Source organism: Nematostella vectensis, chromosome 11, assembly GCF_932526225.1.
Source record: "Nematostella vectensis chromosome 11, jaNemVect1.1, whole genome shotgun sequence".
NCBI lineage: Eukaryota > Metazoa > Cnidaria > Anthozoa > Actiniaria > Edwardsiidae > Nematostella > Nematostella vectensis.
The window spans coordinates 12,362,701-12,377,968 of record NC_064044.1 but is presented as its reverse complement, the minus strand read 5'-3'; the positions used below and the strand labels follow the sequence as shown (position 1 = coordinate 12,377,968).

General features: G+C 47.4%; 1 protein-coding gene across 1 annotated transcript; it reads right to left on the bottom strand.

The window, feature by feature from the left end:
- Window positions 1–368: 368 nt before the first annotated feature.
- Window positions 369–14,346, bottom strand: LOC5514753 (14-3-3-like protein GF14 epsilon). The gene is made up of 5 exons (XM_032384299.2): window positions 13,831–14,346; window positions 5,275–5,398; window positions 1,836–1,999; window positions 1,286–1,381; window positions 369–518 (listed from the first exon to the last, which is right to left on the bottom strand). The coding sequence occupies exons 1-5, from the start codon at window positions 14,134–14,136 to the stop codon at window positions 501–503; spliced, it is 708 nt and encodes a 235-aa protein (XP_032240190.2). The 5' UTR covers window positions 14,137–14,346; the 3' UTR covers window positions 369–500.
- Window positions 14,347–15,268: the final 922 nt, after the last annotated feature.

Below are 15,268 nucleotides of genomic sequence, written 5' to 3'. Positions count from 1 at the left end.
GTTTATTCGATGAAGGCGCTTTTTTCCTTTACACTAGACGTATATTTGAAGGAAGTGCTTATTCGAGCAATTACGATTGCCATCATTAGTAGGCTAGGCTAACAAACCTTTAATGTTAGAGATGTTTGTCCAAGTGTTGGATATTTTTACGCGATCCACAGTAGACCCATGCCCTCCTTACGTCACATACACCAGGATGACCAGTGGGTCATTCCTTTTTAAGGAATTCTCAAACACTACGCTTTTTCTTTATGATACCTATAACAGCGCACCCCCCCCCCCCCCCCCCCCCCCGGCCAATCCTGGGAACACGCCTGTTAACACCGAACTGAAGTTTGGAGCTGTTTAGGAAAAATTTACGCCTGTTGTTTGTTGGTATTGGTTTGACCTTTACACTAATCCGTTTTTGTCTATAACCAAGACTAACAATTCTATAGTTTGATATAGATAATTATAAAGAGCTTTAGTGATCAGCTATGCCTATTGGGACCTATGATAGACTATTCTTCCATCCAAATCTGAAAAAAAGAAATAAAAAAAACAGTTTTTCTTTCAGTTTAAAATAATACAAAAACAATGTTGTATTACATAAATTACAAAAGTTTCGTTATATCTGGTTTAGATAACATGCAGATTTACAGCTTCGTCAGACATGTTTGGAAATTAGTTCACATGGAACACATAATTCCACTACTATTAGCTCAGTCTTAACCGATATGACGTCACACTTGATATGCCTATTTCAGATAACGTTGCACTCGAGAATCCATGTGTCGTAACCCGCAGTGCTTCGTGGGTACCGAGTACATAAGCAAATGAGCGCAAATAAAGATATGCTTTAGCATTCTTACTTATGTGTAAAAACTAACATGGCTTCAGAGATGAAGCCACTGCGTGTCACGACATGGGATTCTCGAGTGCAGCCTTATTCGTGATTTGCGTACAGTAATGTCTAGTAATGTTTGTATACGTACGGTAATGTTACCGATATGACGTCACACTTGATATGCCTATTTCAGATAACGTTGCACTCGAGAATCCATGTGTCGAAACCCGCAGTGCTTCATGGGTACCGAGCACATAAGCAAATGAGCGCAAATAAAGATATGCTTTAGCATTCTTACTTATGTGTAAAAACTAACATGGCTTCAGAGATGAAGCCACTGCGTGTCACGACACGGGATTCTCGAGTGCAGCCTTATTCGTGATTTGCGTGGGATTCTCGGGTGCAGCCTTATTCGTGATTTGCGTACAGTTACATGTCTAGTAATGTTTGTATACGTACGGTAATGTTATCGTTCAGCAAGTGCATTATGAGGTTGCTGTCTCTGTACACTTCCTCTGACAAGCTGTCCATCTCAGGCAAGGCGGCCGCGTACGCCTGGACACGAAGAAAGAGATCACACACTGAAATCATGCGTGGGAATTACACACGGACATCACACAAGGAGATCACATACGGCAATAACACACGGAAATCACACACTAAATTTACAAACGGAAATCATACACGGGAATTACACATGGGAATCACACACGGACATCACACACTAAATTTACACACGGAAATCAACTTTACACAAGGAAACCACAAACGTAAGTCCTACACAGGAATCACACACGGACATCATACACGGGAATCACACACGGATTAGGGACCTTAGTCACGTAGTTCAAACCGTAAATGGAACGTACACTCGCGCAAAACGAACGTCTGCGGCTATCTACGGTTTTGGTTGCTTAAGGTTCCTATTGCCGGTTATCAGAGCTGCTATTTGAGATGATCTCGCTATAGATATATACAGACATAATTCCGCTTGCGGCTCACTGGATACCTGTTTACTGTGCATGATCGCCATCTCAGCCTCGTTCAAGATCTCTTTGTAGAATACCGCGAAATTTAGCGCAAGGCCAAGCCGGATTGGGTCAGTTGGGCTTAGGTACTCTGCTGCTGTTGATGACGCATGTTTATACGCCCCCAGGCTCCGCTCTGCCGCTTCTGTCGAACCAGGTAGGTTTGCGTCATTTATTAAGAACAATATTGCCATCATTACCATTACAAACAGCCACTTTCCAGAGACTAAACACCTGCTTATCATACAAACACTTCCGCCTAACTTCAGGCGGTGGAAATTCCGGTGGAAGGGGTATAGGGCTATGAAAATTCATTCAATTGGGGTATGAAGAATGGACACACTGATTACCAGCGATTTATCCATTTGAAATATCCACCATATACTACTTCAACAATCGTCGTCCTCATCGTCACACGCATGATCATCATCACATCCATTTTCGGTATCATCACGCCGATCGGCGTCATCGTCATCACAAGCGTCGTCATCATCAACATTATCGTCACATGCATCGTCATTATCATTACATACACCTATTTCACGAAAGGTTTTCAGTGCAAATGGCGAATCGTAAATGGCTTACGGGTACTAATTATTCGTAACATTAAAGGAGTTAAATGAAGTCCAGCAATACCAGAGGCAAGCATTGCTAACCTTTAATGGAAAATTGTTTTAATTTATCCATATTTTTCGAGACGCAAGGTTACTTTCGGTCGTAGAACTGCCCTTTGCCAGTCGCCATTTGCCATTTGCACTGACCACCTTTATTGAAATAGGTGTGTATTACCATCATCATCATACCAATTGTCAATATCACACGCATCATAATTACCACACGCATTATAATTATCACTTGCATCATAATTATCACACGCATCTTCATGTTCAACAGCAGTACCATAACTATCTACAAACCAGCATTTCAATCATATTTTCGCCATCCTTATAAACCGGTTACTCATTCGGCGTATTTTTCATGATCTGGAAAGGGCTTCCTTTAAAAAATCTGATGCACACTTTAAAATGAATCGATTTCGTCACACAGGGCTTTCCAATTGCACTGTTCTCGTTAGCTCAGGGGAGACAAACATCTCAATATAAAAAAAGCAAATAATTATGTAGCTATCGTACAAAAGGAAATTACAGTTGAAGCTCTCGTAAGCGACCATCTTGGGAAATGAAATTTGTGGTCGTTAACGGAGCTGGTCTTTTACGAGAGCTTGCTCTCATAAGCGACCACTGGGCGTCAAAAACTTGAACAATAGGTGTTGGTCGCTTACGGGAGCTTAATTAAAATGGACCTAAAAATTATCGTGATAATAACAACGCTGTAATATTTTGGTTTATTGCTTGATTTTAATGGGAAAATTTGACTGAAAACATCTACAAAGAAAGTGCATTTCAACGGCACGCAACCATATTTCTACAGATTTATCTTTCTTTAATATTTATACAATCACTACAAGAACTACAACTGTGAACAAAACAAACTTGAAATAACTGACTCATAAATCTATGGAACCATGTTGTGAAAATGTTCGCAAAACGAGGTATTGTTCTCATCATGAGAGTGATTAATTAATTCTACGCAAAGTAGCTCGTTATGCTCGTTTGCATCGAGGACTTAAGCTTTTCGTCAATAAGAATATCTTTGGCGGCTACGAAGAGCGCAGTAAGCTTCTCATTGTTTTGCCACAAAGAAAAGTCCAATAACTTATTTACATGGATAAGACAACCTTCGGCGCTTGCAATTTCAGGTTGCCTGAGGGGAATGTCTCCGCGTCCTCAATCTCATCTTCACTATCATCGTTTTCTTCGTTGATATCGTCGTCTTTTAGAAGCGCAGATCCTTCCTCCAGTTCGGCGACGTGATATCAACCGGTGCTTGCCTGTTCGTCGAGATCAAGACCCTCCCCAGAAGATTCCGAGATTTTAGCTAAGAGCTCTTTCATCTCTAACATCTCCTCGCCAGCAAAGGGATCGTCATCGAAATTTCATTATGTTCGGGATACATACCGACGTGCTTTAAACACCTTGTTATGATCTCGGGCTCCAGCTCGTCCCATGCATTCGCCATCCACCTAATAGCCATTAGAAGATTGACGCCCTTCTCAATTTCAATGGCGGATTTCTTATTATTAATCTCGCCGCGGCGACATGCCGCAAAAGCTTACGCCTGAGGCGTATTCCAGCGTCTAACGGCTGGGTCCGTGAAGTTGTATTCGCGGGGAGGAACTCAACCTTGATGTTTGAGAACATGTTTTTCAAACTTTTGGGATGGCGCATTGTCGATAAACAAAATGATATGCCGACCTGCACGTTTCATCTTTTCGTTTTTCAGAACAGTGATCATAATGTCGGACTTCATCCACGCCTTGGCATTGTAAAAGTACTGGGTGCCACATGGATGGGAAATGGCAGTTTTGCAAAGCAACGTGGCTTTTTGCTTTTGCCAATAAGTATTGGCTCTTCTTCCCCCCTCCCCCCCCCCCCCCTTCCCCGCTGCATTTACGAAAAGTAGCTGCTGTAATTCTTTGTTTGGCATGTTGTCCCCCTTTACACCGTTTCCCCTTCTCTGACAAGGATTTATCGGGAAGTGCCTTCCACATTGTGCCCGTTTCATCCATATTCCACACGTCAGATGGCTGATAATCGCGCATTAGCTCCTTAACTCTCTCGTCCCAGCTTTCGATGGTTTCCAGACGCACATCCCCCTCCTCACTAGCAATGTTCATTTGAGCGAAATTGTGGCGCTGCTTCCACTTTGAGCGCCAACCATCTGTGCCTTTGAATGTAGTATCCACTAGCTTTTCGGCGATAATTCTAGCCTCCTCTCTGAGCATTGGTCCGTCGACTGGGACATTTGCTTGGCGAGCTCTCACATACCAATCCCATAGTAAGTTATTGATTTTCTCGAATTTCTCAGAGTTCGTTCGTTTAGAAGCACTGGTAGCATTTTTTGACCATGCCTTTAAAATGCTGTCTTTGTTTTTCAGGATTGAGATTACTTGCGTCTTCCCGCAATTGTATTTTTTCTGCTAGTTTCCTTGTGCTTTCCTTACTACGCTGGTGGTCTCTTATCAGGTCTACTTTCTGGCTAAGAGTCAAACAATGGCGCCACTTCGTGCTTTCTTTCTCTCTTCTTGATTCTACGTTTCTTTGCCTTTTTGTTTCTTTGCGACGGGGGTCGATGAAGTACTCTTGCGTTTCTCTGTTTCTGTTTCTTTGGTGACTTTGGTGTATCATCTTTTATCGTCATCGCCATCTCCATCACCATAACAATCAGCATCACCACCATCGCCATCATCTACAATTTCATCCTCACCACCATTATCATCTTTAAATCATCACTACCGTAACCATCCATTACTATCATAACCATTCATCCCCTCTACCCTACCATCCTATGCTTACGCACCCTTTTGTTGTTTGCCGCTGTAGATTTCCGCCAGATATCTCCAGTAATCGCCCGTCATCTTATCGTAAAACACTTTGGCCTCGGCGTCCTCCGCGGCGTCTAACAAACATGTCTCAATTAAAGCCTAAAGAAATAAATGAAACAAGAAAATGAACTAAAGAACTAGTAGTATCTGATTATCTTTGGCGATAAAACAGCTTCTTTGCTTTCTTAGCCCATGGGTCACTTCTCAGAGCAGTAGAAGGGAGTGGGTCACTGTGGGCATGTGCCCCCCTCCCCTCCAATATGCTCACTGTACAGGTGGTTCCTAGGTACAGCTGGTGTGATGCAGTGTGTTAGTGCATGGCTCACTGTGCAGGTGGTCTCTAGGTACAGCTTGTGTGGTGCAGTGTGTTATTGCATGTTCCACTGTGCAGGTGGTCCCTAGGTACAGCTTGTGTGGTGCAGTGTGTTGGTGCATGTTCCACTGTGCAGGTGGTCCCTAGGAACAGCTTGTGTGGTGCAGTGTGTTAGTGCATGGCTCACTGTGCAGGTGGTCCCTAGGTACAGCTTGTGTGGTGCAGTGTGTTAGTGCATGGCGCACTGTGCAGGTGGTCCCTAGGTACAGCTTGTGTGATGCAGTGTGTTAGTGCATGTTTCACTGTGCAGGTGGTCCCTAGGTTCAGTTTGTGTGTTGCAGTGTGTTAGTGCATGATTCACTGTACAGCTTGTGTGATGCAGTGTGTAGGTGTATGGCTCACTGTGCAGGTGGTTTCTAGGAACAGCTTGTGTGGTGCAGTGTGTTAGTGCATGGCTCACTGTGCAGGTGGTCCCTAGGTACAGCTTGTGTGATGCAGTGTGTTAGTGCATGTTTCACTGTGCAGGTGGTCCCTAGGTTCAGTTTGCGTGGTGCAGTGTGTTAGTGCATGATTCACTGTACAGCTTGTGTGATGCAGTGTGTAGGTGTATGGCTCACTGTGCAGGTGGTTTCTAGGAACAGCTTGTGTGATGCAACGTGTTAATGCATGGCTCACTGTGCAGGTGGTCCCTAGGTACAGCTAGTGCAGTGCAGTGTGTTAGTGCATGGCTCACTGTGCAGGTGGTCCCTAGGTACAGCTTGTGTGGTGCAGTGAGTTATTGCATGGCTCACTGTGCAGGTGGTCTCTAGGTAGAGCTTGTGTGGCGCAGTGTGTTAGTGCATGGCGCACTGTGCAGGTGGTCCCTAGGTACAGCTTGTGTGGTGCAGTGTGTTGGTGCATGTTCCACTGTGCAGGTGGTCCCTAGGAACAGCTTGTGTGGTGCAGTGTGTTAGTGCATGGCTCACTGTGCAGGTGGTCCCTAGGTACAGCTTGTGTGGTGCAGTGTGTTTGACCATGGCTCACTGTGCAGGTGGTCCCTAGATACAGCTTGTGTGGTGCAGTGTGTTAGTGCATGTTTCACTGTGCAGGTGGTCCCTAGGTTCAGTTTGTGTGTTGCAGTGTGTTAGTGCATGATTCACTGTACAGCTTGTGTGATGCAGTGTGTAGGTGTATGGCTCACTGTGCAGGTGGTTTCTAGGAACAGCTTGTGTGGTGCAGTGTGTTAGTGCATGGCTCACTGTGCAGGTGGTCCCTAGGTACAGCTTGTGTGATGCAGTGTGTTAGTGCATGTTTCACTGTGCAGGTGGTCCCTAGGTTCAGTTTGCGTGGTGCAGTGTGTTAGTGCATGATTCACTGTACAGCTTGTGTGATGCAGTGTGTAGGTGTATGGCTCACTGTGCAGGTGGTTTCTAGGAGCAGCTTGTGTGATGCAACGTGTTAATGCATGGCTCACTGTGCAGGTGGTCCCTAGGTACAGCTAGTGCAGTGCAGTGTGTTAGTGCATGGCGCACTGTGCAGGTGGTCCCTAGGTACAGCTTGTGTGTTGCAGTGAGTTATTGCATGGCTCACTGTGCAGGTGGTCTCTAGGTAGAGCTTGTGTGGCGCAGTGTGTTAGTGCATGGCGCACTGTGCAGGTGGTCCCTAGGTACAGCTTGTGTGGTGCAGTGTGTTAGTGCGTGACTCACTGTGCAGGTGGTCCCTAGGTACAGCTTGTGTGGTGCAGTGTGTTGGTGCATGTTCCACTGTGCAGGTGGTCCCTAGGTACAGCTTGTGTGGTGCAGTGAGTTATTGCATGGCTCACTGTGCAGGTGGTCTCTAGGTAGAGCTTGTGTGGCGCAGTGTGTTAGTGCATGGCGCACTGTGCAGGTGGTCCCTAGGTACAGCTTGTGTGGTGCAGTGTGTTAGTGCATGGCTCACTGTGCAGGTGGTCCCTAGGCACATCTTGTGTGATGCAGTGTGTTAGTGCATGGCTCACTGTGCAGGTGGTCCCTAGGTACAGCTTGTGTGGTGCAGTGTGTTGGTGTATGGCTCACTGTGCAGGTGGTCCCTAGGTACAGCTTGTGTGGTGCAGTGTGTTGGTGTATGGCTCACTGTGCAGGTGGTCCCTAGGTACAGCTAGTGCAGTGCAGTGTGTTAGTGCATGGCGCACTGTGCAGGTGGTCCCTAGGTACAGCTTGTGTGGTGCAGTGAGTTATTGCATGGCTCACTGTGCAGGTGGTCTCTAGGTAGAGCTTGTGTGGCGCAGTGTGTTAGTGCATGGCGCACTGTGCAGGTGGTCCCTAGGTACAGCTTGTGTGGTGCAGTGTGTTAGTGCGTGACTCACTGTGCAGGTGGTCCCTAGGTACAGCTTGTGTGGTGCAGTGTGTTAGTGCATGGCGCACTGTGCAGGTGGTCCCTAGGTACAGCTTGTGTAGTGCAGTGAGTTATTGCATGGCTCACTGTGCAGGTGGTCTCTAGGTAGAGCTTGTGTGGCGCAGTGTGTTAGTGCATGGCGCACTGTGCAGGTGGTCCCTAGGTACAGCTTGTGTGGTGCAGTGTGTTAGTGCATGGCTCACTGTGCAGGTGGTCCCTAGGCACATCTTGTGTGATGCAGTGTGTTAGTGCATGGCTCACTGTGCAGGTGGTCCCTAGGTACAGCTTGTGTGGTGCAGTGTGTTGGTGTATGGCTCACTGTGCAGGTGGTCCCTAGGTACAGCTGGTGTGGTGCAGCGTGATAGTGCATGGCGCACTGTGCAGGTGGTCCCTAGGTACAGCTTGTGTAGTGCAGTGTGTTGGTGTATGGCTCACTGTGCAGGTGGTCCCTAGTACAGCTGGTGTGGTGCAGTGTGTTGGTACATGGCTCACTGTGCAGGTGGTCCCTAGGTACAGCTTGTGTGGTGAAGTGTTATACTGCATGGCTCACTGTGCAGGTGGTCCCTAGGTACAGCTTGTGTAGTGCAGTGTGTTGGTACATGGCTCACTGTGCAGGTGGTCCCTAGGTACAGCTGGTGTGGTGCAGTGTGTTAGGGCATGGCGCACTGTGCAGGTGGTCCCTAGGTACAGCTTGTGTGTTGCAGTGTGTTAGTGCATGGCGCACTGTGCAGGTGGTCTCTAGGTAGAGCTTGTGTGGCGCAGTGTGTTGGTGTATGGCTCATTGTGCAGGTGGTCCCTAGGTACAGCTGGTGTGGTGCAGTGTGTTGGTACATGGCTCACTTTGCAGGTGGTCTCTAGGTACAGCTTGTGTGTTACAGTGTGTTAGTGCATGGCGCACTGTGCAGGTGGTCTCTAGGTAGAGCTTGTGTGGCGCAGTGTGTTGGTGTATGGCTCATTGTGCAGGTGGTCCCTAGGTACAGCTGGTGTGGTGCAGTGTGTTAGGGCATGGCGCACTGTGCAGGTGGTCCCTAGGTACAGCTTGTGTGTTGCAGTGTGTTAGTGCATGGCGCACTGTGCAGGTGGTCTCTAGGTAGAGCTTGTGTGGCGCAGTGTGTTGGTGTATGGCTCATTGTGCAGGTGGTCCCTAGGTACAGCTGGTGTGGTGCAGTGTGTTGGTACATGGCTCACTTTGCAGGTCGTCCCTAGGTACAGCTTGTGTGGTGCAGTGTGTTAGTGCATGGCGCACTGTGCAGGTGGTCCCTAGGTACAGCTTGTGTGGTGCAGTGTGTTGGTGTATGGCTCACTGTGCAGGTGGTCCCTAGGTACAGCTGGTGTGGTGCAGTGTGTTGGTACATGGCTCACTGTGCAGGTGGTCCCTAGGTACAGCTTGTGTGGTGAAGTGTGATACTGCATGGCTCACTTTGCAGGTGGTCCCTAGGTACAGCTTGTGTGGTGCAGTGTGTTAGTGCATGGCGCACTGTGCAGGTGGTCCCTAGGTACAGCTTGTGTGGTGCAGTGTGTTGGTGTATGGCTCACTGTGCAGGTGGTCCCTAGGTACAGCTGGTGTGGTGCAGTGTGTTGGTACATGGCTCACTGTGCAGGTGGTCCCTAGGTACAGCTTGTGTGGTGAAGTGTGATACTGCATGGCTCACTGTGCAGTTGGTCCCTAGGTACAGCTTGTGTAGTGCAGTGTGTTAGTGCATGGCTCACTGTGCTGGTGGTCCCTAGGTACAGCTTGTGTGGTGCAGTGTGTTAGTGCATGGCGCACTGTGCAGGTGGTCCCTAGGTACAGCTTGTGTGATGCAGTGTGTTAGTGCATGTTTCACTGTGCAGGTGGTCCCTAGGTTCAGTTTGTGTGGTGCAGTGTGTTAGTGCATGATTCACTGTACAGCTTGTGTGATGCAGTGTGTAGGTGTATGGCTCACTGTGCAGGTGGTTTCTAGGTACAGCTTGTGTGGTGCAGTGTGTTGGTGTATGGCTCACTGTGCAGGTGGTCGCTAGGTACAGCTGGTGTGGTGCAGTGTGTTGGTACATGGCTCACTGTGCAGGTGGTCCCTAGGTACAGCTTGTGTGGTGAAGTGTGATAGTGCATGGCTCACTGTGCAGGTGGTCCCTAGGTACAGCTTGTGTGGTGAAGTGTGATAGTGCATGGCTCACTGTGCAGGTGGTCCCTAGGTACAGCTTGTGTAGTGCAGTGTGTTAGTGCATGGCTCACTGTGCAGGTGGTCTCTAGATAGAGCTTGTGTGGCGCAGTGTGTTGGTGTATGGCTCACTGTGCAGGTGGTCCCTAGGTACAGCTTGTGTGGTGCAGTGTGTTAGTGCATGGCTCACTGTGCAGGTGGTCCCTAGGCACATCTTGTGTGATGCAGTGTGTTAGTGCATGGCTCACTGTGCAAGTGGTCCCTAGGTACAGCTTGTGTGGTGCAGTGTGTTGGTGTATGGCTCACTGTGCAGGTGGTCCCTAGGTACAGCTGGTGTGGTGCAGCGTGATAGTGCATGGCGCACTGTGCAGGTGGTCCCTAGGTACAGCTTGTGTAGTGCAGTGTGTTGGTGTATGGCTCACTGTGCAGGTGGTCCCTAGTACAGCTGGTGTGGTGCAGTGTGTTGGTACATGGCTAACTGTGCAGGTGGTCCCTAGGTACAGCTTGTGTGGTGAAGTGTTATACTGCATGGCTCACTGTGCAGGTGGTCCCTAGGTACAGCTTGTGTAGTGCAGTGTATTAGGGCATGGCGCACTGTGCAGGTGTTCCCTAGGTACAGCTTGTGTGTTGCAGTGTGTTAGTGCATGGCGCACTGTGCAGGTGGTCTCTAGGTAGAGCTTGTGTGGCGCAGTGTGTTGGTGTATGGCTCATTGTGCAGGTGGTCCCTAGGTACAGCTGGTGTGGTGCAGTGTGTTGGTACATGGCTCACTTTGCAGGTGGTCCCTAGGTACAGCTTGTGTGGTGCAGTGTGTTAGTGCATGGCGCACTGTGCAGGTGGTCCCTAGGTACAGCTTGTGTGGTGCAGTGTGTTGGTGTATGGCTCACTGTGCAGGTGGTCCCTAGGTACAGCTGGTGTGGTGCAGTGTGTTGGTACATGGCTCACTGTGCAGGTGGTCCCTAGGTACAGCTTGTGTGGTGAAGTGTGATACTGCATGGCTCACTTTGCAGGTGGTCCCTAGGTACAGGTTGTGTGGTGCAGTGTGTTAGTGCATGGCGCACTGTGCAGGTGGTCCCTAGGTACAGCTTGTGTGGTGCAGTGTGTTGGTGTATGGCTCACTGTGCAGGTGGTCCCTAGGTACAGCTGGTGTGGTGCAGTGTGTTGGTACATGGCTCACTGTGCAGGTGGTCCCTAGGTACAGCTTGTGTGGTGAAGTGTGATACTGCATGGCTCACTGTGCAGTTGGTCCCTAGGTACAGCTTGTGTAGTGCAGTGTGTTAGTGCATGGCTCACTGTGCTGGTGGTCCCTAGGTACAGCTTGTGTGGTGCAGTGTGTTAGTGCATGGCGCACTGTGCAGGTGGTCCCTAGGTACAGCTTGTGTGATGCAGTGTGTTAGTGCATGTTTCACTGTGCAGGTGGTCCCTAGGTTCAGTTTGTGTGGTGCAGTGTGTTAGTGCATGATTCACTGTACAGCTTGTGTGATGTAGTGTGTAGGTGTATGGCTCACTGTGCAGGTGGTTTCTAGGTACAGCTTGTGTGGTGCAGTGTGTTGGTGTATGGCTCACTGTGCAGGTGGTCGCTAGGTACAGCTGGTGTGGTGCAGTGTGTTGGTACATGGCTCACTGTGCAGGTGGTCCCTAGGTACAGCTTGTGTGGTGAAGTGTGATAGTGCATGGCTCACTGTGCAGGTGGTCCCTAGGTACAGCTTGTGTGGTGAAGTGTGATAGTGCATGGCTCACTGTGCAGGTGGTCCCTAGGTACAGCTTTTGTAGTGCAGTGTGTTAGTGCATGGCTCACTGTGCAGGTGGTCTCTAGATAGAGCTTGTGTGGCGCAGTGTGTTGGTGTATGGCTCACTGTGCAGGTGGTCCCTAGGTACAGCTGGTGTGGTGCAGTGTGTTGGTACATGGCTCACTTTGCAGGTGGTCCCTAGGTACAGCTTGTGTGGTGCAGTGTGTTAGTGCATGGCGCACTGTGCAGGTGGTCCCTAGGTACAGCTTGTGTGGTGCAGTGTGTTGGTGTATGGCTCACTGTGCAGGTGGTCCCTAGGTACAGCTGGTGTGGTGCAGTGTGTTGGTACATGGCTCACTGTGCAGGTGGTCCCTAGGTACAGCTTGTGTGGTGAAGTGTGATACTGCATGGCTCACTGTGCAGTTGGTCCCTAGGTACAGCTTGTGTAGTGCAGTGTGTTAGTGCATGGCTCACTGTGCTGGTGGTCCCTAGGTACAGCTTGTGTGGTGCAGTGTGTTAGTGCATGGCGCACTGTGCAGATGGTTCCTAGGTACAGCTTGTGTGATGCAGTGTGTTAGTGCATGTTTCACTGTGCAGGTGGTCCCTAGGTTCAGTTTGTGTGGTGCAGTGTGTTAGTGCATGATTCACTGTACAGCTTGTGTGATGCAGTGTGTAGGTGTATGGCTCACTGTGCAGGTGGTTTCTAGGAACAGCTTGTGTGGTGCAGTGTGTCAGTGCATGGCTCACTGTGCAGGTGGTCCCTAGGTACAGCTTGTGTGATGCAGTGTGTTAGTGCATGGCTCACTGTGCAGGTGGTCCCTAGGTACAGCTTGTGTGATGCAGTGTGTCAGTGCATGGCTCACTGTGCAGGTGGTCCCTAGGTACAGCTTGTGTGGTGCAGTGTGTTAGTGCATGGCGCACTGTGCAGGTGGTCCCTAGGTACAGCTTGTGTGATGCGTCAGTGCATGGCTCACTGTGCAGGTGGTCCCTAGGTACAGCTTGTGTGGTGCAGTGTGTTAGTGCATTGCGCACTGTGCAGGTGGTCCCTAGGTACAGCTTGTGTGATGCAGTGTGTTAGTGCATGGCTCACTGTGCTTTTGGTCCCTAGGTACAACTTGTGTGGTGCAGTGTGTTAGTGTATGGCTCACTTTGCAGGTGGTCCCTAGGTACAGCTTGTGTGGTGCAGTGTGTCAGTGTATGGTTACTATACAAATGGTCCCTAGGTAAGGCTTGCGTGCGGTGCAGCATATTTTTGTCCCAAGGGATGACGTCGCTTGATACCAGGAAACGCTGTACATTTCAGTAAAAAACACCATACCCGTCTAAGGTTTGCCAATAAATATTTCGGACTTTCGCTGGTTTAAAACGGCACTAGAATAAAATAAACCTAGTCAGAGTTATAAGTTGATCCCAAGTTCCCCTGCCCTCGCGTCTCACGGCGAACAAACGTTAAAGTGCATTTTCAAAAGTACTATAAAAATCAACTAACAAGTTGTCTGCATTCGCTTAGAAGGAGGGTGTCAATCGATTCTCCACAGAACAATGGCTATTTTTGATTTTTTTAAAGCGCGATCCTCCTTAACCAGCAAGATAAAAAAAACTAGATAGAAATTAAATTCAAAATACCGCTGAAATCATGCTCAGACGTTCGAATTGGCATTATTTAAAAATCTTGGCTGAATTCTGCATCTTTTTGGGGGTAGAAAGCCTCGCGTGCCAAAATTCTAACGGTTCGCCCCCTCAAACGTTTTAATCTACAGGTGGCGGAACACTTTGTCAAATATTAATATGTTCTACATCGAAGAAGGATTAAACCTAAAAACTCAAAACTTGAAAGCGACTCAAACGGCGGTGCTTATTTCTTAGTTTTCAAGCTGATTTTTTTGACTGTGCGATGTACAGTGTAGCACGATCAGCAATGGTTTTCTAGTCCCAATAAACTACAATAGGATTGCGGCGTGCAACATGCGAATAAAATTGGCAAATAATAAACTCACCAGAATTTCTCTGCATAGCGTCTTTAGTTCCATCTCAATTTTCTCTTTATACTTGATAATCCCCTTAAGTTGTGAGTCTCTTATATATCTACCACTCTGAAGGGCATCGTGATGCAGATGTCTCCACGCGAATCGCTTGCTACCAACAACATTTTTGTAACCGACGGATAACAAATTCCGGTGCTCCTTGTTTAGGGATGGATTAATCTCGATAGCCTTTTTCATGTAGAGAATGACGTCTTCAAATCTTTCCGTTTGCTCTGCAAGCTTCGCTAGCTGCACAAGTTCATTCCTCGAGTCCTGCATCTGTACGACTCCACTTGGATGATTTCTTCCCTTAATTGTTTGTTTGTTCTTAATGAAAGCAAGTGTGCAAATTTTTGTATAGCCTTTTGCCTGGCAAAGCTCTTTAGCAATTCATAATATACTGTAAGTCTACCCGTTTCTTCATTATTCGACCTGCTGTTGGGGTTTGGAGAATAGCCATGTTTGGGTTACTCTGGTCAATCTTTAGAAAATCAAACAGATTTCAAACCGTGTTTTCCCATTAACTAATCCTCCCAGTCCAATAATTATTTTTTTGCAATTTTTGGACAAAAATGTACAAATTGATATATCAACAACGTAGTTTTTCTTACTGGTTTTTTAGATGCATTTAAATGGCGTACTTAAGGCTGGAAGCCATAATGTTGACCCCAGTTTACACTCGGCGAAGATTCAAAAGCCCTATAGTGGGTCAATTTCCTTATCCTCAAAATTCTGCTGCTAACTAACTGCGTATGTATTTAATTTTTAACAAATCCACAAGACCACGTAGAGCTTAAATGTCCTTTTTAAAAAAAAATATACTACGTTTTCTAAAAAAAGAGATGTTTTTTTTAAAGATTACAATCTGCTAAGGTGTGGCGGTAGATTTCGGAGTTCCTTGTAATGTTTATAATCCTTACTAGAACACTTTATTTTTTCTTTCGATGAATCACACAGCAGGACCTGTTTTGTAGAGGCACAGACACAAAGGTCTGCTAAAAATGTAACAGCGACAATTGTACACGCTTCAATCTTTATTACCTTCGCCACGTGTTGGTTTTTACTCTACTGGCTCTTGTCGAATTACAACAATCAACCTCGACGCGATACCACTGTGAGGGAAAATCCGCGGCAGAAAGCAAAAATATACCGCCTTAATGATCGGAAAGTCTTTGCTGAGCCAATTGTTGGGTAAAATTGGTTATGAAAAAAGCACAATTTAATACTGCATTTATCACAAGTTGATCACAGACACATAGAGCCCTTGCAGACAATAACACTTTAAGTGGTGTGACAATCAAAGACACGGCGTTTCAAATATCTCTCTAGTCTCTGATGAAGAAATCCCGAACTTCTCTTTACGCTACAGGTGTTATTTTCTATCATAAAGAAAAATCCAACGCGAGCGGGG